The 27,243-nt window shown below is 40.5% G+C and overlaps 1 protein-coding gene across 3 annotated transcripts in view; it reads right to left on the bottom strand.

Annotated features, from left to right (window-relative positions):
* The window catches only part of DOCK4 (dedicator of cytokinesis 4), a 417,061-nt gene that overhangs the window by 97,851 nt on the left and 291,967 nt on the right, over positions 1-27,243 (bottom strand). For all 3 annotated transcript variants that reach the window (XM_029924788.1, XM_029924790.1, XM_029924789.1), the window contains exons 22-25: positions 26,514-26,684; positions 21,454-21,646; positions 9,742-9,869; positions 7,233-7,367 (exon numbers count right to left, since the gene is read on the bottom strand). In XM_029924788.1, coding sequence (XP_029780648.1) covers positions 7,233-7,367; positions 9,742-9,869; positions 21,454-21,646; positions 26,514-26,684 — 627 coding nt within the window. The remainder of the gene's footprint in view (positions 1-7,232; positions 7,368-9,741; positions 9,870-21,453; positions 21,647-26,513; positions 26,685-27,243) is intronic.

Raw genomic sequence — 27,243 nt, 5'->3', positions numbered from 1 at the left:
GACCTGAGCCGAAGCCGGCCGCTTAACCGACTGAGCCACCCAGGCGCCCCAAACAATGTGTTTTAAAAACAGAGACTCTGAATAAACGTTTTTCCAAGAAGACATACAGATGGCCAAGAGTACATGAAAAGATGCTCAACATCACTCATCATCAGGACAATGCAAATCAAAGTCACAATGATATTGCTTCACACCTGTTCGAATGCCTAAATCCAAAAGACAAGAAACAAAAAGTGTTGGAGAGGAGGTGGAGAAAAAGGAACTCTTGTGTTCTACTGGTGGAATGTGAATCGGTACAGCCACTGTGGAAAACAGTATGGAGGTTCCTCAAAAAATTAAAATCAGTAATGCTCAATAATGACACAATAATTCCACTACTGGGTATTTGCCCAAAGAAAACAAAAACATTAACTCAAAAGTATATAGGTATCCCTGTGTTTACTGAAGTATTATTTACAATTTACGATAGCCAAGACTTGGAGGCAAGCTGACAGCCTGTCAATGGACAAATGGAAAAAAGAAAATGTGGTATATTATGCAGTCTTAGGAAAGAATGAGATTGTGTCATTTAAGACAACGTAGATGAACCAAGAGGGCATCATGCTAAATGAAAGAAGCCAGAGTGAGAAAGAAAAGTACCATGATTCCACTCATAAATAGAATCTTTAAAAAAATGAATACACAAAAAGCAGAATCAGACCTAGAAATACAGAGAACTAAAGGCTGCCAGAGGGGAGGCGGTGTGAAAAGTTGGGCAGAATGGGCGAAGGGGAGAAGATACAGGCCTCCGGTTATGGAATGAGTAAATCATGGGACTAAAAGGCAGAGCATAAGGAACACACTCAGTGATACTGTAACAGCGATGCAACCATACAGGTGATAGCTACCCTGGTATGGATGTGCCCAGTCACTAAGTTGCACATTTGAAACAAATGTAACATTGTGTGTTGATCATACTCAGAAAAGAGGCTTAGATGTCCAGTATCTTACTAATGTATTTTTCATCCATAATGTCATTTTTTTATTTTAAAATATTTGAAGTGTGGGGCACCTGGGTGGCTCAGTCGGTTAAGTGTCTGAGTTCCACTCGGGTCATGATCTCTCAGTCTGGGAGTTCGAGCCTGTCATGCTGACAGTTCAGAGCCTGGAGCCTGCTTCAGATTCTGTATCTCCCTCTCTCTCTCCCCCTCCTCTGCTTACACTCTGTCTGTCTGTCTGTCTCTCTCTCTCTCAAAATAATAAACTTAAAAAAATTTTTTTTAAATATTTGAAGTATCTGTATGAAAACCCAAGCTCAACAATTTGTTAAATTGATAAATAAAAATCAATGTCAGCCAAGATTAGGTTTGTGGGAATTATCTACATATAAATCAGCCTTAGAACACTAGGTATCTCAGTGGCTTGTATTTACCTTATTTGTGCTTTGAGTATAATGGGTATTTCTATCAATGATTGTGAGTAACAAGAGTATTAGAGGGCTACAACAACAGTGCTCACTAAATCTTCCATTTTACATACACACTATTTTTTTCCAGAAATGTCTTACTTAATTCTCCTGAATCCCCTGCCCACAAGCCCACAGGGCATGCACACTTTCACTGAGTGCATCAGAGACTCCTTCTCACACATGGCCTGTGCTGAGTTGGGTCGCCCACATTATAGATGGTGCTACACCAAGTTAGATGCAAAGAAAAGAAGCATTTATAAATTGTAAGGAACTCTGGAGTCTAATTACTCGAGGGTGTGAACAAATGGCCGTATATACTGCTTTATAAAATCTGCTTCCACATACAATTAGATTTTTGAAAATAACCAATTACAATGGTGTTTTTTTTTTCTTTCCAGCAAGAGAAAGCATTTTAAAGTTTAAAGAACAGTTGGTAGAAGAACAAAAAGTACACTCCTTTTCAACAGTAAAAATAAGGCTACTGTTATCTCGAATTATGATACAGCGGAAGCCAGTCCTCCTGTCGCATCACAGGGAGGCAGAGTGACAACCATGCTCCTTGGAAGGGAACTAGAACACTTCACCACGACACGCTGCGGGAAGTGCTTTTACCCACAGGTCGTCCACTTACTGTGGGCTCTTGTTCTGCAGAGACGGAAAAGCGCTCTATGTAGGACTGCCACGTAAACACCCTATTATTCAGAGAGCCATTTTCTCCAGGAGAAAATAGTGAAGAAATGCTTCCGGGCCCACAGAGGACTGACTCTGCGGATGGCTAGCTCATGCTTCTCACCGTTGAATTACTTAGAACAACATTAGCTATAACAACCTCATTATTCAGCAATAATAATAACGTCTGTGACTGCTGCTGCTGCCACAATAACTAATGGGTCATGTTTACTCATATTGTTTAGACACTTAAGAGATCTGGTGAAATCCTCACACTAACTTTAAGAGATGTGCAATTATTTTGTTTTTATTAATTTTGTTTTTAAATTTATTTTTGAGAGACAGAGAGAGACAGTGTGAGCAGGGGAGGGTCAGAGAGAGAGATAAAGAATCTGAAGTCAGGTTCCAGGCTCTGAGCTGTCAGCACAGAGCCCGACACGGGACTCGAACCCGCAAACCGTGAGATCATACCTGAGCCGAAGCCGGGCGCTTAACTGATTGAGCCACCCAGGCGCCCCAATTATTTTCCATTTTAAAGATAAGAGAACAGAAGCTTAGCAATATTAGTAAGGTGTCCAACAGCATGCAGGTGATGAAGGATTCACACCAGATATGCTGAGTACTTAAAAAAAAAAGTCTTCCAGCATAAAATCAGAGGTGCCAAATAATTCAAGTGCAGGTTTCCTAGCAAATCTCCATCCATGTACTTTGAGAGAGTTTGGTTTTTTGAAAAGTGGAGGGTGTACTACGTGGCTATGCTCGGGAAAATTTCTCTCCAGGTGAATTCTCTAAAATTTACAACAATGGATGATCATCCTACCTGCCCTTCCCCCAACTTCATCTGCAAACCTGACTCAGGACCTTCAAGTCTCTTAATGTGCACTAATTATCCGATTGTGAAGGCCTAAAGGCCATGCAAATCCCAGAGAGATTGTCCCTGAAAACCCAGCCTGAGGATACCAAACACTCTGAAAAGGTGTTTTAGCTTTTAACCTCAGGCCATCTTTATCCATCTTCAGCTTTGCTCTGATTTTGTTTGCTGGGCTACAATACTTTTTAAAACATGTTAGAGTTGTATTGCCAGGCAGCAGTTAAAATGTTGCCATCAAATCCATAATGAAGGACAATTTTCTTCTGCTTTGGGGAAGATGGGGTAGATACACTTTTATCTATTCCTCCTGCTAAGTGTGACTTTAGAAACTTTGCTATCACACACAAAACAGAAGAGTCTGAAGGTAGAGAAAAGAGAGCAGTCTGACCAGGGACTTCGGGACCTGAGGAACATCTTATTGAGTTCTCTGGGTTTTCTTTCTACTTCTGATATTCCACACCTGGAGTTGCAGAAGCTGGCTACCCTGAAACACAGACAATTACAAACAACAAAAATTCCCAACAAAAGCCTACACTCTGGCCAAACGATCGGGAAGGGGTCAGTTTAGTAAGACAACACTTTTAGTCATCACTGCTCCAGTCCAGTTGAACGCCACAAAAACTTTGGCCTCACCCACACCAACGCGGAGCTCAGACTTGCAGGCTCAGGAAGCTGTGCAGAGGTGCTCTAGTATTCTCTGAGGTAAACCCAAATAGGGAGTAGGCGCTTTCATGCCCAATGGTCAGTGCTGAAGATAATACGGGGAAATATGAACTTCTACCTATAGTACCTCTTTCTTCTGCCGCCAAGTGGTATCATAGACAGCTGAAACTGTAAGTTTAAGTAAGACCCAGAGTCTTATAAAATCAAAATGTCCAGACTTCAATTGAAAGTCACTTATCATAACAAGAATCAGGAAGACGTCAAATTGAATAAAAATGGACTAAATCCACGTCCACATTGAGATAATAGAGTGTTAGAATTCTCTGGCCCAGCTTATGCAAAAATTAACTGAAAATGGTTCAAAGACTTAAATGTAAAACACAAAACTAAAATTTTTAGGAAAAAAAAAAACCTAGGAGATAAACTTTAGGATATAGGGCTAGACAGAATAGTTCTTAGACTTGACATCATAAGAATGATCCATAAAAGGAAAAACTGATAATGTGGACTTCATCAGTATTAAAAATTTTTGCAGAAGACCTTGTTAAGAAACAAGCTTTAGAAAGGGAAAAAATAGAAACCACATTCTCAATAAAGGACTAGTATCTAAAATAAATAAAGAACCCTCAAATTTCAATAGTCAAAAGCAATCTAGTTAGAAAATGGGAAAAAGACATGAAGAGGCATTTCACGGAAGAGGATATATAGGAGACAAGTCAATAAAAAGATGTTCAGCATCACTAGCCATTAGGGAAATGCAAATTAAAGCCATAATGAGATATTACTACTTATCTAAGAGAATGTACGTCCCCCAACAACAACAACAAAATGGCAACACCAAATGCTGAAGAGGATGCTGAGAAATTGGATCATTCATATATCGCATATATGAGAATGTTAAAGGATATAGTCGCTATGGAAAATAGTTTGGCAATTTCTTTAAATACCAAATATGCAAGTACTATACATTTCAAGAACAATGCTTCTAGGAATTTATCCTAGAGAAAGGAAGACTTATGCCTACATAAAAACTGGCACAGAAACATTTATAGCTCTGTTCATGATAGCCAAAATATGAAAACAAACCAGGTCCTTCACCTGAGCAATACTGAACAATAATAAAGAACAAACTAAACACATGTGTGTGTATATACATATATACATATATATATATATGCATGTATATATATAATAACCTGGATGAATCTCCAGAGAATTGTGCAGAATTTAAAATTAAAAAAAGGCCTGCTACAAAAGGCTATATACTGTATGATTGCATTTATACGACATGCTGGAAATGTCAAAATTACAAAAATGGAGATTTGTGATTGTCAGGTGAAGGAGGAGGTGAAAACGGGAAGGAAGTGGGTTTGGCTATAAAAAAAGCAACATGAAGGATCCTTAGAGTGATGGAAATATTCTGTGTCTTGACTGTTTCAATTTCAATATCCTCGCTGTGATACTGTCCTATAGTTCTATGACGCTGCCATTGTGGAAACTGGGTAAAAGCTCTGTAATATTTTTACAATTCTGTAATAATTTTTACAATTGCATGTGATTCTACAATTAGCACAGAATAAAAAGTTTAATTAAAAAAACCATGAGGGGTGTCTAGGTGGCTCAGTCAGCTAAGCATCAGACTTCGGCTCAGGTCATGATCTTGCAGTTCGTGAGTTATACTTCCATGTTGGGCTCTGTGCTGACAGCTCGGAGCCTGGAGCCTGCTTGATTCTGTGTCTCCCTCTCTCTCTCTGCACCTCCCCTGCTCACGCTCTGTTTCTCTCTCTCAAAAATAAACAAACATTTAAAAATTTTTTAAAAAAGCATGAAAGAAGGGACACATGCATGGCTCAGTTGGTTAACTGTCTGAGTCTTGATTTTGCCTCAGATCATGATCTCATTTATGGGATTGAGCCCCATGTTGGGCTCTGTGCTGATGGTGTGGAGTCTGGGATTCTCTCTCTCCCTCTCTCTCTGCTCCTCCCACACACACAAGCATGTGCACACCTACAAACTCAAAATAAACATTAAAAAAGAAACAACATGAAAGAACAAAACAAAAAGATTCAATATAAAAACCCCCACGCCAGGACACTTGAGTGGCTCAGTCAGTTAAGTGGCCGACTTTGGCTCAGGTCATGATCAAATGATTCTTGAGTTTGAGTCCCAGGTGGGGCTCTGTGCTGACAGCTTAGAGACTGCAGACTGTTTTGGATTCTGTGTCTCCCTCTCTCTGCTCCTCTCCTGCTAGTGTTCTGTCTGTCTCTCTCTCAAAATAAGTAGACACTAAAAAAACAAAACAAACAAAAAAACCCCCAAACCTTCAAACTAAAAACAGACTCTAGGATTAAACAACAACAACAACAAGTTTTGAGTCTTTATCATGGACCAAGTAGTGCACTAAATACACAAAGCTAACCCTATGAGGTAGGTACCATTTTCCACATGAAACTGAGAAATCAATCACTTGCTTTTTTTTGTTTAAATGAGGCAGTACAGCTATCGCATGTATTAGAAAGTTTTTCATACTACTATTAACTTAGTTTGTTAAAAGAAAGAGTTTAACTTTATTTCCCAAACTCAGAGCTTGGTTTCCTTAGATGAACCTCAGCTCTGAAAGCAGAGAAAATAAAATGCAACATTAAGATGGCCATCCTGAAATAGTGAGGAGAACTTGGTAAGAGAGTCAAGGCAGACTTTTTATCTTTTTAAGTAAAAACAAAAATTATTTTCATCAAGGGTTAGGCAATATTCTTAAGATAGCAGTTCTATAATGGATGGTTTATAAAAATAATGGCAAAAAAGACATTTGTATAAATATATGTGAAAAGTACAATATCTACTGCCATTTTGGATGTTTTGAAGAATATTCTTCATCAGATCTAAAAAAAAAAAAACACCATTCTTGGTCAACTGAATTTGAGTTTTAAATAGAAATCTGTCCATCCATCCATCCATCTCTCTCTCTCTACAGACACAAACACATGAGAATGTATATGTACACATAAGCTATCAGATACATTATTTCTTAATATTTTATAAATTATATTATAGTGGACTCATAAAATAGTGGATCCTCAAGGTGACTTAGGAATTACCAAGTCAAACTTTCTCATCTCACAGCTGAGGAAACTGAGACCTCCCCAAATTAAGATCCTTACTATTCACAGTGAAAAATCCAGAATTAAAATTCAGGACCCCTGACTCCTATTTCTCAATTTCATTGTTCTTATTTCCTCAAGCAGTTTGATGGATGAAATGAGAATGAAACATTATCAAAAGGACCGGGGACACAGAATCACAGGTTAATTTAAATTGCGCAAAGTGAGAGCTATTAACACATTTGACTTTCTGAAATTAAACATATCTTAATCCATGATCTTTTAACAAACATTGCTTCTTATTCCCTGGCAAAAGGAAAGCAGCCTCATCTATATCTGAAATGCACACAGGTTACTTCCCCAAGGCCAGATTTCCCAGATTCCTATAGTAACCTATAGCTTCCTATAGCTTCAAAGTGACTGAAGCTTTTACAAACACAACTATGCTCTGTGCCATGTGCCATTTGTTTTATGATCTTACAGTGACATCCTGGAATTGGAGCCTCATCGTGGAGCCGGATGACTGAGGTCGACTGGTGATCTCCAATATGGTTCTCAGCAGGATGTCCAGCAGGCTGGCCACTATCACATCGATTTCCTCCAACACGGATTTCTCCTTAAAAGAAATAAATAAGGAGTTCAAGTGATCGTGGCTTAATATGTGTATTAATCTCTCCTGAACGGAAAAGGCAGGCGGGGGAACCACATGTTTCCAAATCAGGAATCAAAAGAGAACTGGAGAACTTGACAGACCTGGACCTCACCTATGTCACCTTAGAAAATGGCCTCCTATGATGGAAAACAAAGGCACAGAGAAGTTAACAGCTTCCCCAAGAGTACTCAACCAGGCTGTGCAGTGGTGCCAATGAACAGCCGAGGTGACGCCCTGGGAAGCATGAAACTACTCCAGAGCACTGACTCCGCACTAACCCCGGGCGGGACATGGCCAAGTCAGATTCCTCACTGGAAGTCCCTCTTGGTTCCCCACATCTTTAATTCTTTTTATTTCAGACGGTGCTTACATATACTCTTCTTGAGCGGCACAGTTATTTTCTAAAACTCTATTTTAAGTGCAAACAACTATTCCTATCAAAGAGATTTTTAAAAAGCTCTACAGGTAAGGTTAGCAAACAACATTCAGTATAGATGAACACCATGAGCTCCAGACTGGGCCTCATGTCAGTGGCCGTGGTGGGGACTGCTTCCCTAAAGCAGAATTAATACTGTCCAAGCGCCCCAGGACTTGAGAGAGAAACACATGTGGCTCTGCTCTGACTGTATGTAGCGGAGCTGGATTCTGATTACACCTGTGAGACAGAACTCCGTGCACTCAGGCTCTCTACCAGGGAGACTGTCTTCCAAACAAACCAAGAGACAGACAAAAGCTTTTACAAAGTGTGAATTTGAAAGAACTTTTTGACTGCAGTTTTATGATAAACTTTCTTACACTTCCAAGAAAACTACCAAGGTTTCCCCTCTAGAGCAGAGTTTCTGTTGGGAATTCCTATCAGATAAGTCCAAAAGCTGACTGCAACTTCCAAAGTGAAAAAGAAAGGAGAGATTAAGAAAAGTCTTTTCTACAACTGCTGATATTTGTTTTCAGTTTTTTTTTAATGTTTTATTTATTTTTGAGAGAGAGAGAGAGAGAGAGAGAGAGACAGACAGACAGACAGACAGACAGACAGCCTGAGCAGGGTAGGGTCAGAGAGAGAGGGAGACACAGAATCTGAAGACAGGCTCCGGGCTCTGAGCTAGCTGTTAGCACAGAGTCTGATGCAGGGCTCGAACCCACAAACTGTGAGATCATGACCTGGGCCAAAGCCGGACGCTCAACTGACTGAGCCACCCAGGTGTCCCATTGTTTTCAGTTTTCTGCAGTGAACTATCTCGCTTAGCATAATTACAGTTTATAAAAATATTGGAACTAGGCAGAGCAGAGCTATTCTTTACTAAATGATATTGAAAAGTTTTAAAGCAAAACTATCATTCTCTCCCTGTCGTCAGTCTTCGACCCAGCCCCAGACCACCCTCGGGGCCTGGGATCACGGGGATGTTTAAAAATCAGTCCTCCCTCCCCATGCAGGTCTCTCTTAATACACTTTTATAAACAGAGTTTCTGGCCTTTTCCTCTCAAGTGCCAACTTTGTTACCACAGTGCGGGGACCCTCTCTCCATTATGTCCACTGGGGTCCCAAGCCAGCTCACCACTGAGCCCTTGTAAGAGTGACAACAATGGGGAAACTATATAGAGTATGGCAGGGAGGCAGAGGAAAAGGAGACTCAGCACCACTCCGCACAAGCTGTCAGAGGTGAGCAAATGCCAAGTCACACACCTTTTACATGTGGTGTCACATCAGCCCCATGAGCCATCGACATGAATACTCAACGTCCTGTCCTCATTTCTAAGTAAGCATGTGATTGTCCTCTATCTGCCCTGTATCCTCTAATGCAATCAAGAATCAGGTACATCCACAGGCATTCCCAAAGCCCCTGACAATTCACTGATTACTGTTGGGCCTGAGGAAAGACTGCTGTGCAAGACGTCCTCGGTCTCCTGGGCTTTTCCTCTGCTTCCACGATTTCTGCGGGACAGGTCCCACGGGCCGTGGCTGAGCTCTGAGCATCACATGCAGCCTTCCACAGAATGGGCCCCGAAAGACTTCATTCTACAGGCAGTAATTTATTCTTGCCACAGAGTATTCATCATATCAAGATTAAAGACACATGTGGGAGGCTTTGAGATTTCTAATTTTTCTCACTGGATATTCAGTTCTTTCTCAAAATACAAGTTTGGGAGGTTATTTGGGGTTACAGCAATCTCACAAGGTTAAAAAAATATTTCAGAGCTAGAGCAAAATGTCCAACTCAGCTGGAAATAAAGCGAGAGTCTCAGAGGGTTACTCTTCAGTGTGGTTTCTCTGAAAACTTTAGAATTTTTATTTCCAGAAGCCATTTGATGGAAGTACATACTATGATCCGTATTTACTCACTGAACTATTTTTCTTGATGAGACAAAATACGTTGCTAAGGATACGCGCGCACATGATCAGATCCTTCTGTTCTTGCAGGTGCATGTGCAGGTGATGTAACACGACAGGCAAGAGAATGTACCTGGAATCTGGAGAGAACAGAAGCGTTAGTGTCACGTCTGTGGAGGGCCACACCGACCGTGCATACATCCTCTAACTGTACTGGTGAAACGATTAACATGGATCGTGAAAAGGTACATGATTGGTATTGAAAAAAAGCAGTTCATTTCCCCAGTCCATGTTTCCTGCACTCAAGAAGTCTTTGACTCTTATACTGAAAATAGGTTATTTTTTTAATGGTCTGTTTTACCTCCAAATATCTAAATGGCATGCTAGCCATTTTCTGATTTTTTAAAAAATGTTTTTATTAGTGTCTTTTATTTTTGAGAGAGAGAGACAGTGCGAGCAGGGGAGGGTCAGAGAGAGAGGGAGACACAGAATCCGAAGCAGGCTCCAGGCTCTGAGCTGTCAGCACAGAGCCCGACGTGGAGCTGGAACTCACAAAACGTGAGATCATGACCTGAGCCGAAGCCGGCGTTTAACCGACTGAGCCACCCAGGCGCCCCCATTTTCTGACTTTTTTAAAAATTGAGATTGACTATCCACTGACTTCTTACTACAGTAGGTGAAAATTTAGCTTTCCTTACCCTTTCTTCTCCCCATTCTTGAAAAAAAATATTTCTATCACAATTACTAACTAAACTAACATTTTGCATTTGCTGCCATTCCGATTTCCAGTGCTTTCCACACGACCAAGTCTTTGTTTTACTTTTGTTTCTCTCTCTTTGAAATCTTTCAGGAAATTATTCCTGGTAATTCAAAATTTCATGACTGCGTGCCTTGTTTTGGCTCTTGAAACCTACAAAAACTCATGTCCTACAGCGCTGGGAGCTTGCCTTGAAGTACTTCTAGGACTATTTCCTTTTTTCTATTTTTTCTCTCTTCAGTCTGGAACTCTGACTACACTGACATCATGAAATCTCTTAAAGTATCTTCTTTTCATGATTTTTCCCCCAAATTTTTGTCCAACTTCTTTATCTTCCAACTCTTCTATTCAATTTTCTTATTTTTGCTATCCTATATTTAATCTCCGAGAGTTCTTCATTTCCACCTGTGCCACCATACAGCTGCCCGTGCTCAGAAGGGCCCCACACTTGGTTTCATGCTCTGCTGCTCCCATCAGGAAATTCTGAATAATTTCCAAAGAGGTGTTGCGTTTTCATTATGCAGCCTTTCCTGTTTATTTCTTTGTATGATGCCTTTTTTACAGCAGGTTTCATTCTTGTTTCATGGATGCACTGTTTTCTCTTCTCTGGGTTAAGTCAGGAGACAATTTTGTGACTTTTTTTTCTCCTTGATTTATCTTTCTCTTTCAAATTCTTTTTTCTGTTTCTTCATTTTGGCTTCTGCTTTTACATTTAAGGTTTTTCTGCAGTACCTGGTGATTGTTGTCAGTCTTTACAAGCAGGACACTAACACGCTAACTGGGAGTGGGGGCCGCAGCAGTGCCTTGGCAAGCCTGTAAACTGGCCAAGCTTCACAGCAAGGAGGGAAGGTATCCAGATGTTTCATCAGGGGACCCCCAAATTTCAGAATCCGAGATGCCTTTTCTTGGGCTAGTCAGTTTCTCTACGGAGGAATCTGCCAAACTCCTCTCTGGGGAGTATGAAACCACCATCTTTTAGTAATTTGAAATCAAGAAAGGAAGGGGCGGGTGGGGGCATCTTTGTTTAATTGTGAGGCCCTGTTTATGGTGTGGAGCTTCATTCTCAAATTTAGCAGGGCCTGATCTCCTGAATCTAGGCACATCTCATTCACTTTCTTTAGAGTATAAACTTTTTATTTTTGGCTAAAATGACTATTCCTTCTAAGGATTTTTTATTGTTTTTATATTTCCAGCACCCTTAGTCTTCAGATACCTAGTATCTTTTTATTGGTTTTTGTAAAGTTTATTTATTTGTAATCTCTATACCCAGAGTGGGGCTTCAACTCACGGACCCCTGAGATCAGGAATCGCCTGCTCTTCTGACTAAGCCAGTCAGGCACTCATGAATACCTGCTGTTTTCAATTCCTGATCCCTTCTGAAACTGCTCCGTGCCTTCTGTGGTTCTGCAGTGTAAACTAGTCTGTTCTTGACTCTACTCCAATGCCACACACCTGTGTGTGGCAGCCTTCTCTCATCTGCTGTCAGCTGCCACCCATCTTTGTAAAAACTGTTGAGATTTATGCGTTGTCATCTCCTCTCCATGCTCCTAAACTTGGGAGATCACACATTTTTTAAAAAAAAAAAATTCCTTTACCAACCACAGATACAAAAACCCTTTTTACACCTTTAGCAAATCAATTCTAGCAATATGTAAAATACATATTACTTCATGACTAGGTACTGTTTATCTTAAAAGCAAGGTCTGTTAAACATCTGAAAATCACGCTTGCATACTTTCACCAGGGAAGAAAAATAAATACAGTCGATTCTTGTTATTCATGGTAGTTTAAGTACTAACAAGTCACTGGAAAACCATGAAATGGCAAACAATGAATCATTTCTCCTAGGGAAAATATACATGTGTATGATATATGAGGCATATCCCACACAGGTAACAATATTAAATCCTAAAAACTCATCCAGGTAGATTCTATTTTCTTTATGTTATAAAAGAGAAAACGAGGTTCAGAGATGTTAAGTGACTTGCTTAGGCCACCCCACGAAGAAGGGCCACAGCTGGGATTCAAACTCTGGCAACCGTCCCCAGAGCTGAGCTTCTTGCACTGCGCTGCACTGCCCCTTACTGCTCCGTCCTCCAGATAGCCCTGCACGAGCGCGGAAGGGAAGGCACAGAGAGCAATGCCTTGTTTGATCTCAGCTGGCAATGTGTGCATTCGGCTCCTCAAATATTTCACCGCTCTGTGCATGTTCACGAATGAAGTATTGATTTTGAGGTTACAAATACATTTTAGTACGAGAATCCATAAATAATGAATTTTTGACAAGGATCATTTCTTCATCCAGTAGAAGTCTTATATTTATTCCCAATTTGTCATTAAAGTATTTAAAATAGTAAGGTAACTGACTTATGTAGTATGTATCTCAATCTTTTGAAAAAGTAACAAGTAAGTATGCTTATTGTCCTGAGTGTTTACTTTTCAACAGGATGTCAAAAAGCACAAAATTACTGTATGCCTATAATAGAGTTATTATTTATGGATGTGCCCACTTGCAAATGTGCTAGCTCCTTTTCCAGATCTTTATTTTTTTTTAATGTTTGTTTAGTTTTGAGAGAGACAGAGAGGCAGAGTGCAAGCAGGGGAAGGGTAGAGAGAGAGGGAGACACAGAATCTGAAGCAGGCTCCAGGCTCTGAGCTGTCAGCACAGAGCCAGACATGGGGCTTGAACTCACAAAATGCAAGATCATGAGCTGAGCCAAAGTTGGATGCTTAACTGACTGAACCACGCAGGTGCCCTGATTAGCTTGATTTTCTAAACGATGTCACCTCTGCAACAATTTAGAAAGATTATTCTTGGTTTTTATTAAAACTCATGTATCTTATAAGTAGTCGCATAGATTATAATTCAACTTGACTCACTCAAGAAACAATGGACAACCTAAATAATTCTATACTTACTAAAGAAATTGAACTTATAGTTCAGAAACTTCTCACAAGAAAAATTCCAGGCCCAGATAGCTTCTATGAATCCCATAAAACATTTATGGAAGAAATCATATAAAGTCTACAAAAATGCTCCTAGAAAATAAATAGGGAACACAACTCTTATGAGTCCAGCATTACTGATGCCAAAATTTGTCAAAGATATTACAAGAAAACTATAAATTGCTCTCTCATGAACATTGATGGAAAATTATTTATAAAATTTTAGCAAAATAAATCTAGTTGTATATATGCATATAAATTTATATAAATACTATGATCAAATAGGGTTTATTGTGAAGGCAAGTTTGGTATAACATTTTAAAGTCAATCAACTTTAATTCACTATATTAACATATGTTGAGAAAATGAGCAAAACGCAGCCTCCATTCATGATAAAAACTGTCAGGAAGCTAAGAATAGAAAGTAATTTTCTCAAATTGATAATGAGCATTAATGAAATGCCTACCTTTAGCTAACATAATCGTTAACGGTGAAAGATTGAGTGCTTTCTCCCTAAGATCAAAATTAAGGCAAGAATGGCCAACCTCACCAACTCAATTCAGCATTGTAGTGGATTCCCAGCCAGTATAAAAAGACATGTCATATATCATAAAAGAATATCCTCAAAAAAATTATATAGCATGCAAAATATTCACAGCTGGGAAACACCATTATCAGTGTGTGCACGACTGGTTTATCAACACAAGGAGGCTTGGCGCCATAGGTATACCCCCACAACACACCACACAAGGCGCAGCCATTCTTGAGTTTCAGCAATACAGGACATTAAAATCCAAACAGGAAACTTAAATGCTTATTTATAAATCAATTACTTGACAAAAAGAACCAAGAAAAAGAAACTAACAAATTACATGACAGGAGTCACTGCCTTGTGATGATTAATTGGAACAGAAGATAAAGCTTATCTGGTATGTTCCTGCAGCTAGCAGAATTTGATTTCTAAAAATTCAATTTGCAACCCACTGTTAACAGAATACCTACTGCAGAAAAGCGAGTCAGGTAGACAAATAATTCGTGTGTGGTGTGCACGGAGAGAAATTCAGGACTACCTACATTGCAGATTTGCTTTTTCTCCATTAGCAGGGCAATGTCAGCCAATGCAAATGATTTAATCGGTGGAGAAATGCCAAACACGCTGACTGGTTAAAATGCTAATTCTTACCTTTAAAAGAAAACACCTGGACTCATCAAGCAGGACCCAAGAAACAAAGAAAACCTGCTGCTGAACACTCACTCACTTCCCATACATTTAGCAATAGAATCTGTTATGCAGCTTCTGTCCTTGAAAGGGTCGCCACGCTCATATGCTCATATTCTACATATGCTCATATTCTACATCTCAGAGTTCACTGTATTATGTGTCTCGTGCAGTTTATAAAGGAAGGACTCTCATTTACTTTTTATTTTGCCGCCACACACGTGAGTGGATAAAGCCAGCTCCCACTAGTAATTCCCAATGGATGTGGGGCTAGGAAGGAGGAGAAGCAGCTATGACATGCTGGGAGCCACCAAAACCTGAAATGACACTGTCACAGAGAGCAACACAACTTGCAAATGAGCCTTTCATACCCAGGGGCTACACTCTCACACAGTCGATGTCAGGATCACAGAGGAAAACAACAGTAGAGGCCTTAGAGATGATCTGTGAATGCGGTTTTTAGAGCTCACTCACCAGATTTAATCCCACCCTGGATGTCTCCACCACGGGCGCCCTTTCTAAGGCCCAATAGATGCGATGCCTACTTGTTCCTTCTATCAGCTGTGCTCTGCTTCTGGTCTGGGCTTGCCACAGCCCACCCTGTTCTGTTGTCAAATTCATGCTCATCCTTAGCTCAGAAGTTGCTTTTCCACTAAGATTTTTTATGCATATCATTTATTTGATACCAATTCCTGCTCTATCCTGATTCCTAGTGTGTGACCTGGTATATAGCATTCATTCATGAAACTTCTACTGGGCACCCACCATGCACCAGGCACAGTTCTGGAAGCTGGAGATACCATTACGATCAGGATAGATCAAGTCCCTGTACTCTGAGGTTGTCCTTGTAGAGCAAGGGATGAAGACAGACTTTAAACAATTAAAATTGAATTCTTTTTTTCAGAGACAGCCCTAACACGTGATTCAAGAAGCAGAAAGCAAAACAAGCTTATTATGAGAGCAAGAACTGAGTGAGCAGGGCAGACAGGAGATGCTTCACAATGTGAGTTACTGAGCCCAGCAGGATGAGCGGGGACCACCTGGGATCAGAGAGGGGCAGGAAAGTGTGGGTTCAAATAGAGGGAAGCACAAGGAAATGGGACCAAGCAGGTGGGGAAGGTGAGGGGACAAGGCCCAGAAAATCAATCCTCTTCAGTATCCTCCAAAGAGCAAGAGAGGTGAGAGTGACATCATCTGATGTGAGTTTCTGGAAGGGAATGCTGGCTACATAGATGAATAGGTGTAAGGAAAAGGAAGCAGTCTGGACATGCCTAAGGGCATGCAGGCAAAGCGGCAGTGTGGAACGGACCCGTGGCTGGTCAGGGGGAGGCACAGATGCGAGACACCGTGGAAGCCCAACAGTAGTCGTCTCGGGAGAGGTAGAGACGAAGGGTAGAAAGGAGGAGGTTTCAAGGATGGCTCAGAGCTCCCAGGGGTTGGTGCTGCCATATACTGAGACATAAGGAACAGGCTTAGAGGGAAAAGGGGTTTGAGGAGCCTCTGAGAAGCCGAGGGCAGATGGCTACTCAGGTTTGGAGCCAGAAGGATGTATCTGGCCTAGAAATACAAATGTGAGGGTGGCGTCAGCACATGGACAAGCTGAGGTGAAGCGGCTAGGATGAACCCCAAGGCTCTTTCATGCCTCCCTACTGCACAGGACCTCCTTCCCTCCCCATGTCACAACTGCTGCATCTTCTCGAATCATAACCCCTTGTTCCAAGTCAGCTTTCAGGGTAGACTAGCAGAGGACTGAGGTCAGGGGCTGCATGTTTCACTTGCTACAATATCTCTAGCATCATACCTGCTGCGGGGTCTGCCTCCAATACCCATTTGTTGAATAAATGAACGAACTTCCCCAGGAGTCTACTGGATAGGAAAGGCAGCAGAAATGGAGCCCTCAGTGTCTCCATGGTTTAACTTGGCTTAAACAGGAAGTGAGGCGGCACATTCTCAGGGTCTGGCTTGCAACGATTCCCTCTGCCAGTGATCGCCCTGAGCCACCAGGGGAACGTAGCTACTCTCCATATGTCAGCGCAGATTGGGCAGCTGCCTGTAGCAGTGGATACAGGACACACATCCCTGCCCCAGGCCCCGCCCCGAGAATCAGCGCAAATGTGGACAGGGGCCGTGTAAGAAATGAGAAGATACAGCTTTCAAACATTCCCGAGTAATGTGCTTACTCATGCCAATCAATATTAAAGATTCCCGTTTACATTGATTTTCATGCAAATAAAACTTAGGGTCAACTATGATTTTGGTGATGATTCCACCTTCCTCCCCAACCTCTATAATTCAGATCTACTCTTCCTGTGATTGCTAAAGTGGTCTTCTCCAAAATTTAGACCCTTTCCTGGCCCTCAGGAAACAGGAAGACTTGTGAGGAGAAGGGGAAAAAACAAATTGTCCAATTTTCACACATTAAATGTCTGCTTAAACTCCAGATGACTTAGATGTCAAATACCAATCGATGTAGATTCCAAATCTTAGCTATGGTCTTTAGGTTTGGCCAGATGCCCTTGACTTTACCCCCGGGGTGTGACTCACAGGGCTAATTCTGCCTGGCTGTAGAATGGCTCCAGCCCTGAAGCTGCCAACAGACCATTAACTCAACCTGACTTGAATTTTCCTATGACTTTTTTTCTTTCCTGTCTATGGATACTATAGGTGTCCTCTTTCTGTCTCTTCTCTATTAATTTTTAACCTAAGCTTAATCAGGAGTATTCTATAATCATTCTGGTTCCTATGCATGCTGCCTCATCTTGGTATTTGTGATGGTTTTTATGGGTCAACTTGACTGTGCCCAGAAATTTGGTTAAACAATATCCTGGGTGTTACATTTAAATTGGTAGGGTAAAGCAGATTGCCCTGCTCAAGGTGGGTGGGCCTCGTCCAGCCTGAATTGAACCAAAGGAGGCATAAAGGAGAATTTGCTTTCTTCGCCCATTGTGCAGAGACATCAGTCTTCTCCTGCCTTCACACTGGGACTGGAACTTCGCCAGGGGCTCCTCCCTCAGGTCTCCAGCTGACCAAGAACAGAATTCTCAGCCTCCATAACCACCTGAGCTCATTTCTTACAAGAAATCTTGAACACACACACACACACACACACACACACACACACACACACCCTCTATCTGGTCTGATCTCTTTCTCTGAAGAACTCTAAGGCAGGATTCTAGCATAAAGACAACTATAAGAACGGTTTGTCTTTTCTGGGGAGCTTGTAACATTTAAGGTCTTTTTTCCCAAAATGTTTTGAAATTTATTTTCTCACAAGTGTGGGCCAACTGTACTCTGGACTCCTTTCTTTGGATACTATGAACTCTCAGAAAACGAGGCCATTTTCTCGGATTCTCCTCACTTCTATCTCACTAGCTATTTCTTTGCTGATCAGAATTAAGCTCAGAGTAGCACAGTCTTCACTGTACTCTACAATCTGAGGAATGGAACTGTCAAGAACCAAGTACTTTATCTTTGACCGAATGTGTATCCTGTTGACACTGTAACATCTGTATCTCTACTTTATCCTGTCCTATGTAGATTTTAATTTTAAATCAGAAAGTGTTATTTGTAACATCCTTCTGGCCAGGATGTATATATACTCGCACAAGTACTGTACTTCTGAGTTTCATTTTTTAAACTTTCCATTAAAAAAACCCTAGATTTCTAAGTATTTTAAAAATTCTTTTCAATTTCCTCATATGCAGCTGAGCTATTGCTCTGTATTTGAATCTGTTTTACCCATGTGGGGTGGACAGACTCGGGGTCTCCCAAAGATGTCCGTGTCTTAATTCCTAGAACCTGTGAACATGTAACAGTAAAATGAACTTGCAGAAGTGATTGAATTAAGGGTCATGAGATGATGAGATTATCCTGGATTATCTGGATGGGCCAGTGAAAGCACTCGGGTCCTCACAGGCGAAAGAGGCAAGAAAGTTGAGTCAGAGAAAACTGTGGAGATGCTACACTGCAGGTTTTAAAGACAGAGAAAGTGGCCACAAGCCCAGGAAGCCCCTAGAAACTGTAGAAGGCAAAACACATTCTCTCCTAGACCTTCCAGAAAGGAATGCAGCTCTGTGGATACCTTAAATTTAGCCCAGGGAGAAGAATTTTGGACTTCTGTACTACGGAACTGTAAGATACAAAGTCTATGTTGTTTTAAACTGTTAATTACATGTATAGTAACAGTTACAGTAGCAATAGAAAAGTCATACCCCCAAAACTATCTAAAAACCAGTTTGATTTCACTGTATTTTGGTGATGCTATTCGATTCTTTATGTTTACAGTTTCTAGGTATCTTTTTTTACCCAATTCCCTATCATTTGGTTATCATAGTTACTGCTGGGGATGTTAAAATAAAGATGGGGTCTCCTATCTAAAAAACCCCACCTTTCCTCTGTTCTGTGTAAGTAGAGACCCAAAGTGTTAGACTTAAAGCATTTTACCTGTTGTTGTTGGACCACTACTGGAACACCTTTCAATAGGACGCTTTGCCTCCCTTCCCCCATGCCCTTAGCTCTGTAGTTTTATATTGTCCTTCTTCTTTGCCCTCCAGTTAGACAGGATCCGTCTATGTTTGTGAGATGTACCACGGCCCTCGTAAGGATCACATTCTCCTCCTAACCACAACCTACACCATCTACGGAGCCTACTATTTGCACTACACATCTTCTTTTCCTTCCGACATCTCATATTACAACTGGCCTACACAGTTAGGCTCCATCTATCATCCAAGTCCATAGTTTTCGATTTAGAATTTTGGAGTTAAGAGAAATACTTCCCAGGTTTCCCTACCATTAGTTTGGGGCTCCAGGTAATTTAAGTAGAGCACAGTTTGTGCCTTGGGAAGTTCTCAGGTAGGCGTGCTGTTTTTTTTTTTCCATGAAGACGGCCTTGTTCCCAAAGTGCCTTGCCATTGATACATGGTAAGTTTCTGTTTTCTCCAATGGTGAATCACTCAACATCAAGCCAACTTCATCCTCCTGGGGCAGTGAGGGAAATCTTTCCTCTTACTAGCATCGTGTGCTTCTAGGTGTTCCACTGATTGGGAGCTGCTTTTGCTTCTCAAAGGCTGTTTCTCAAAGGTTCATCTTCCATGAGGAGTGCCCCACATAACACAAAAGGCAGGTTTCCTCTTCTCCTCTTCTTCCTTTGCATCACGGTGACAGTCACCAACCTCCCAAAACTGGATCCAAGCTTCTCCAGGTCACCAGCACAGACCCTCCAAGACCCACATTTCCTGGGTCTCCTGAGTCCTTCCACCCCCACCCCAAGGAATAACTTCACCACCTCCCACAAAGACCCCGTATCTTTTCTCCTGGATCGAAACAATTTCTTCTCTATCTCTTTAGTCCTGATTTCTGTACTGCCACTAAGCATCAGTAATCAACAAGGCACAGAGTCCACAGACAGATCACATCCTGGAGAGGCATATAATGAACACAATCTTCTCAAATAATGTCCTTGCATTTGAGAACAATTTTCATTGTATGTATTGCCTTTTTGGTGTCAGATTCTATTCTAGCGAAGAATTATCTGGTCAGTGAGGGAGAGATGTGGCAGAAACCACCAATTCCTGAGATGGGATGAACTTTTCTTCATTTGGTGAAAGCAGAATTGGTGTTCTAGTCACACCAGATACCTGGTTTGGACCTTTACCACTTCCACTCCGCACCCCTGTTCCCAACCCCAGGGGAGTCCCTGATCACTGCAGAAGAACATCTATGGCTCTGAGGAATAGAGTTTGAAAAGAACTTCAAGAAATATCTTTTTTCCAGGATGAGATGTGTCTTCCTGGGGAGAAATGAAAAGGTTTGACTTTTCTTTTATTTATTAAAGAATTACTTCAGGAAAAACAAACAAAACAACAACAACAACAACAAAAAAAAACCCAAAAAAACCCCCCTAAAGCCAGAAACAAATAGTTTATCAATAGGAGAAAAAAATAAATTAACCATGATAAATTTGTTCAGAGCAGAATATCATCCACAGTATAAGAAAGAATGAACTAGAGCTGTATCTTGTAGCATGATAAAAAAAAAAGATTTATTAATGATTTACTCATCTAATACTCTAGTCTTGTCTGTATGTTTAAAATGTTTTACAACAAAATATGTAATAAAAGTTTTGTTCTCTATATTTAAAACCCTATTTCAAAAATATACACATATGCATTCATGTGGAAAGATAATTCTTAATAGCATCAATTTTTAGAAGTTTATTTGGTGATAGTACAGAAATTTCTTAAACCTTAAAATGGGTTTGGTACTTTATTACAGTAAAAACTAGAAGAAAACAAAAGGCAATGGGATTTAATAACAGGGCAAAATCAATACAGTAATTGATCACTTGTTATTAGGGGAAAATAAAAAATGATAATACATCAAAATTTGCACTCAGTTTCAGAACACACATTGAAGGGACAATTTTAAGAACAAAAGAGACAAAGAAGAATCCTGTCAGGTCCCCTTAAGCATCTCTGAAATAAAATGTTAAATTTTGTTGAACAAAAAAATGAAATCTCTCAGGTAAGAAAATAAGCATACCTGACATACTAACTAGTTTGTGATTAGAATCAGTAATTTAATCATTAAGGTTTTCATTCTTTCTAGAAATAAAGCTTTAATAGCCAGACTGTTCTATTTGGCTACTTAATAAATTTATTCTACCATCCAAATACACAATGCTTTTGGGAAAGTAATTTTGTTTTCTCTTTCTAATTGCTTCTGCTGACCTGTGACTACTGGAGGTAGGTGATAGTTTCCAGAAACAAGGTTTCATTCAAGAGACTCACCACCCTACCTGGATTGGTATAAAGCTGGCTTTCCACGGTTTTGCCGATGCACTGCAGCTTCACAGCCTGCAGGGAGTCATCCACATGCACGATGGTGGGCAGGCTGCCCAGGGTGTCCTGTACCAAGTTGGCCACTTCCCTGACATCAAAGAGCTTCAACAGCTCTGAGTACACAGCTGGGAAGGAGCTCAGAAACACCGCCTTAAAAGGAAGAAATTTAAATCAACTCCAAGATACATCTTGAGAAATTTGCTATAAAATGTCAATGAGTTTAAGACTGTGACAAGTAATTTTCAATGCTAAAAAAAATGAATGTAAAATATATCTGTTACCTAAGCTAAAAGGCTGCAATTTAAAAAAATGTGGCAAAATAGAACAATGCTTTAAAATGTGCAAGGGTGCCATATAATAAAACTGAGAAATTGTGGAAAATCACTGACATTAGCAAAATGATTGGCAAAAAAATCGCACAGAATCAGCAAAATGCGGCATGATCAAATGGAAAGAATGCTCAAAAAAGACCTGGAATGCAGTCACTTCTAGTTCATTTCTTTTTTGAGAAGCTTTCTGAAGTGCTCATATAAATCTCATTTACCTTGAAGAAACCAGACACATGGACTCCCCCAAGCAAAGAAGTTACAGTTTGAGAAAAAAACAAGACAGGGAATCAGAAGACCTAGATTACATGTACTACTGGCTTTGCCTCTAATCAACTCTTTGACCTTGGACAAGTCATTTTAGCCCCTTGGGTTTTTAGTTTATCACCTGGAAAACGAAAAGATCATTATAACAAACCTTTAGGTTGCTTTCAGATTTACTGTAACCCTAGAATGGTGTGCACTACGAACAATATTCTTTATATAAGAAACTGGATAATCATTTTTTAAGGAGAAAAAAAAAGATGCTAATATCGAATCCTAAGAGGCACAAACTGAGCCAGGATTGTACATCAAAACAAGCTGAGTCTTTCAAATTCCACAAAAGGAGGGCAATGGGAGGAAGAGTCGGCCAGCAGCTGTAGGTTTATGAAGTAGGGAACGGAGGCACATGTTTCTAATACGCTGATACTCAAGTGCTAGCTGGCTTACCAGTGCGATCTGACACCAACAGAAAGTAGGTCGTGTCTACATGTGCTGATGATTCAAACACAGACTCAAATTCAAATTCATGGGTTTTGGAATTTATCTATGCAGCAGCAGCAAAAGTGTCTAAAAGAGCCAAGACCTGTTTTTGATGTTAGAACCATCAAAATGCTTTAAGTGCTACAATCAGCAGCTATGTCCTCGACTCTTAAACATTATAGATTTACTTGAATACATTTAAAATTGATAACTTGGTATTCCCTGCTGAAGACTGTATTTATATAACCATCATTTCACTCTGCAGAGAGCTGAGTCATACAGATGAAGTTAAAAAAAAAAAACAAGATACAATAAAATGAGCTCAGCTTTCGGATAACTGAAAAGTCAACTACATCGATTTTCCTCAGGAATCTTTTCATTTACCCATGAATTCTTCATATCTAGCTCTTTACTTCAAAAAAGTATTTGAATGTGCCTGCAGTGAGGATACATGTATTAAAAAGGATAAAGAAACAAGAATCTTGTGATAAGGGCATAAAGACAGTTGTACCAAGATATGTAAGCTAAGGATTTGTACTGCAAATTAAAAAAAAAAAAAAGCGTAATTTTTTTTTTTTTACCTTCCTGAGACAAGACCAACAGAGAAAGATAATTATTAGGAATTCGGGGGAGGGTCTTGGGCCTCAACTCCTTCTGACATTCCTCTTCTTCTCGGGGTTCTAGGGGAGACATCTGTCTGTGGAAGGGCAATCCAAGAGCCACAGCTCTAAGAGCCGAGGGAGCGGGCACCTGCTGGGCTGGGGCTCCCAAAGACAGAGGCATTCGTGAGCTGGCTCACGCCGGGACGGCCACATGAGCGTCCCGGTGGAACCAGGATGGTCAGATCTGCGGGGCATTATAAACTGATCCAACAGGAAGGTTTTCTGGGACCGCTGCTCTGCCTTCAGAAGACAGAACTGGGCCTGAGGTGTAGCCCACAGACAAAACTGCAAAACAGAGTGGGGAAACTGGGTTTTGTCTTTAAGACAGTCTAATAGTAAAATTCAGCACTGGATATCCTGGTCTCTGGACAAAATAGGCAGAATTTGAAGATGATGCCTAAGACCTCCATCTCCTGGTGGTGTTCCCAGGACTCTCTTGTTAACAGTGGGAGGGATTTTGCAGCTGTAATGAAGGTTACTAATGAATTAACTTTAAAATACAGAGATTACCCATATGGACCTGACCTAATCACAAGAGCACTTAAAACTTTTTAAAATGTTTATTTATTTTTGAGAGAGAGAGAGCACAAGCAGGGTAGGGGCAGAGAGAGGGGGAGACACAGAATCTGAAGCAGGCTCTAGGCTCTGAGTTGTCAGCACAGAGCCGGACAAGGGGCTTAAATCCACGAACCATGAGATCATGACCTGAGCCAAAGTCAGACGCTTAACCAACTGCAACATCCAGGAGCCCCTACACATGAGCATTTAAAGCACAAGTTCTGTGGGGAACCTAAGTGGCTCAGTCAGTTAAGGGGCCAATCTGGGCTCAGGTCATGATCTCATGGTTTGAGTTTGAACCTCTTGTTGGGCTCTGTGATGGCAGCTCAGAGCCTGGAGCCTGCTTGGGATTCTACGTGTCCCTCTCTCTCTGCCCCTCCTCCACTCACGCTCTGTCTCTGACTCTCTCAAAAATAAATAAAACATTAAAAAAAAATAAAACACAAGTTTTCTCTAGCTCATGGTAGGAGAACTCAGAGAGATTCAAAGCATGAGAAGAATCTGACTTATCACGGCTGGCTCTGAGAATGGTATTTTGAGAATATGAAGGAATGTGAATGGACTCCAGAAGCTGAGAGCACCCTTCCCACCCCCACTTCTTGCTGATAATCAGAAAGAAAATAGGAATCTCAGTCTTAGAAACACAAGGAAATTGATTCCTGCCAAAGGCCTGAAAGATTTTGAAAGCAAATTCTTACACAGAGCCTCCAAAGAAGCCATAATCAAGGCCAATGCCTTGATACTGGCTGTAGGAGACCCTATGCAAAAATTCCAACCAAACTTCTGATCTACAGAACTGTGAGTTAATAAACGGATGTTACCTAAAGCCACTGAGCACATAGTTATTTTTTTATGCAGCAATGAAAAAGGTCACACATTGGGTCAGATTGGTGACGCCTTCCTTCTAGAAGGGACAGCTAAGAAGGTATGGGGTTAAAAGGGAGCCTGGAATGAGAAAAGGTGAACAGTATTCCTCTTTCTCCCAAAATACAGAGGGACAGATGTCCACTTTGCTTAAAAAAAAAACACCCAAAAAACTAACCACTTTGTCATTTTATATGAATTCTCTTAGCATCAAATTAAAATGATCACATCAAAACTTACAAGCAAAGGATTGTGCACAAAAAAAGAGAATGACTTCAGTAGTTTATTAAGATATTCAGAAACTTTACATACATTTTATATGTCAATAGAAAACTAAGGGCAAAAAAAGAAAACCACGGAAAAATAAAATATGGTTCTGTGGAGGTACTAAAGTTGTTTCACTGTCCTGACTGGGGACAGAACTTAAGAGCAGTGTTAAGTCAATATGGTAAAGAGACAAGAGAAACCTGCTCTCCACCATCTTGCTCCACAGCGATTCATATCATCTTGGGGTGACTACGGATGCAGTGGAAACCTAACCAAGGAAAAAGAGTATTTCTCTAATGTTAGAGAAGGAATAAACCTCTTGAGTCCCTAGGACAGCATTGCATTGAGAAACTGTGACTTAAGATTACTCTTAAAGGTAAGAGAATATTTTCTCAGATGCGCATTGGGTAAGTTTTTTTCCCTGAAAGTAGTAACAGTTTAAGGCAAATAGTCTCCAATAAACCAGCTTTTATAAAAGTGGTAAGCTTCTAATAACTTTGATCTAAAGGAATATATGATTAGCTTGTTGGATTATCCTTTAGAAATATCAAGTGGTGAAAGGGGGGTTTGGCTAGTGGGCTCTTAGAACTTTGAGGGATCTGGCAAGTTCCACAAGCACACTGATTGTACCTCTGGCACCACAGGGCAAAATGTCATTAAAAGAGGCTGAATTGTAGCCTTGCCCAGATGTAGGATCAGTCCATTTGTGCCAAAAAGAGATTAACAGGAATAGTCCCCCAAAAGTCAGAAAAAGCACAGTCCTATGACCGTGGGGTCGGTATATTCCGGTGTTTTGCCATTATAGGTAAAGCTTTCTAAATGTCAAACGGCACCTACTTATAAGAATACTCAAAGGGATCTGGTTTTGTCTTCTAATCTCCCACTTTATGTCGCAGTTCTCAATGATTATAAATTTCTAGTCTCCAGGGGATGGCAGCAAAGAGGCTGCTTTTCCATCTGACAAGTTTTTACTCAAGTCATTAGAACTAAAAGTGTACAAGAAGGATTAAGAAAATGTAGAGTAAGATACTGAGAATGATCACTGAGAACACATTCATGACCCTGCTATTTGGAACGTGGATGAATCCTGTTCTTAAACAAAACACGTAGAGCTACTCTAGGTAATAGCATTTGGCAAAGCCACTCAGCACTGGTCATATAGGATCAGTCCCAGGACAATTAGGATCAAGTTCAATAAAACAAAACAACATGCAGTTTAGCCAAGTCTGATATAATGAGTCTCAAGCTGACAGATTAAAATGCAGTGCAAGGCTTGGTGTAAACAACAGAACCAAATCGTCTCCAGTGAACTTCCTTCCCCAAGGCAATGGTGACAGTGTGTCTACTGAACCCAAGCTGCTGTAGACCACGGGCTGCCCCAGGAAGAGTGAGAAGGGGCGGAGGAAAGGCAGCCTAACTTCTGCACTGCTGGGGGGGGGGCAGGGGGGGCTTGGGAGCTCAAGGACTCTTTAAAACTCTGCAAAGTTGCTGACGCTACAAATAGGAACTGGATCTATGGATTCACTTACAGTGCTATGTAAAAACAGACCAACTGGACTCACTTTTTTCTATTCAGCAGAGATGAAAAAAAATTACCTGTGATTGAGATAATGCTCCTGACCCTTTGCTCTCTTGAGAAAGAAAGAAACGGACAGACATAAGAAGCTCCTGAATGCAGCAGCGAAATTCCTCCTCGTTTTGTCCACCGGTGGCGAGGGAAAATAGCCTTCGAGACTGAACTATGTACTTAAAAATATATTCTTGTGCCTTAAAACGAAATTTTTCAAAAGTTAGTTTCAGAGGAAACCAAGAGTATTTAACAAAGACATGGCATAAAAACCATGGAAAAACAGTAGATTTTTTGAATTACTGATTTAAACACTGAGACCCCATGAGAGTTTTTAATATTATTTACTTGTTGGGGAAGAACCTTTTTTTTTCTTTTTGCTGATGCTAATGAGAGAAAACATATAGATAATCTTGAAATTCTATGTCATTCTCAAGAGGTATGAACCTTAAATACTTTTGATTATCAGACAGTTTTTTTTAATTTAGTTAACAGAGAGATGCTGGTCTATTTCTGAAAAATTATTGTGCTTTGCTGGCAGGTATTCTTGCTCCTTAACATTTTACCTTCAATCACACCAGGGTGATTAATTTATAATTAGTAAAATACTTGCTTTTAAAAACATATACCTGTCTACTTTCTTTCTACTGCATCAAATAGAGTGGTACTCAGCAAACAGAATCAGAGAACTCTCAGAGCAGCTACTGAACAATCCCTTTAAGAATGTGTATTCTTGGGGCCCTGCGTGGCTCAGTCTGT

The sequence above is a fragment of the Suricata suricatta genome, chromosome 2 (genome assembly GCF_006229205.1).
Source record: "Suricata suricatta isolate VVHF042 chromosome 2, meerkat_22Aug2017_6uvM2_HiC, whole genome shotgun sequence".
Taxonomy (NCBI): domain Eukaryota; kingdom Metazoa; phylum Chordata; class Mammalia; order Carnivora; family Herpestidae; genus Suricata; species Suricata suricatta.
This window is presented reverse-complemented; position numbering and strand designations above follow the sequence as displayed.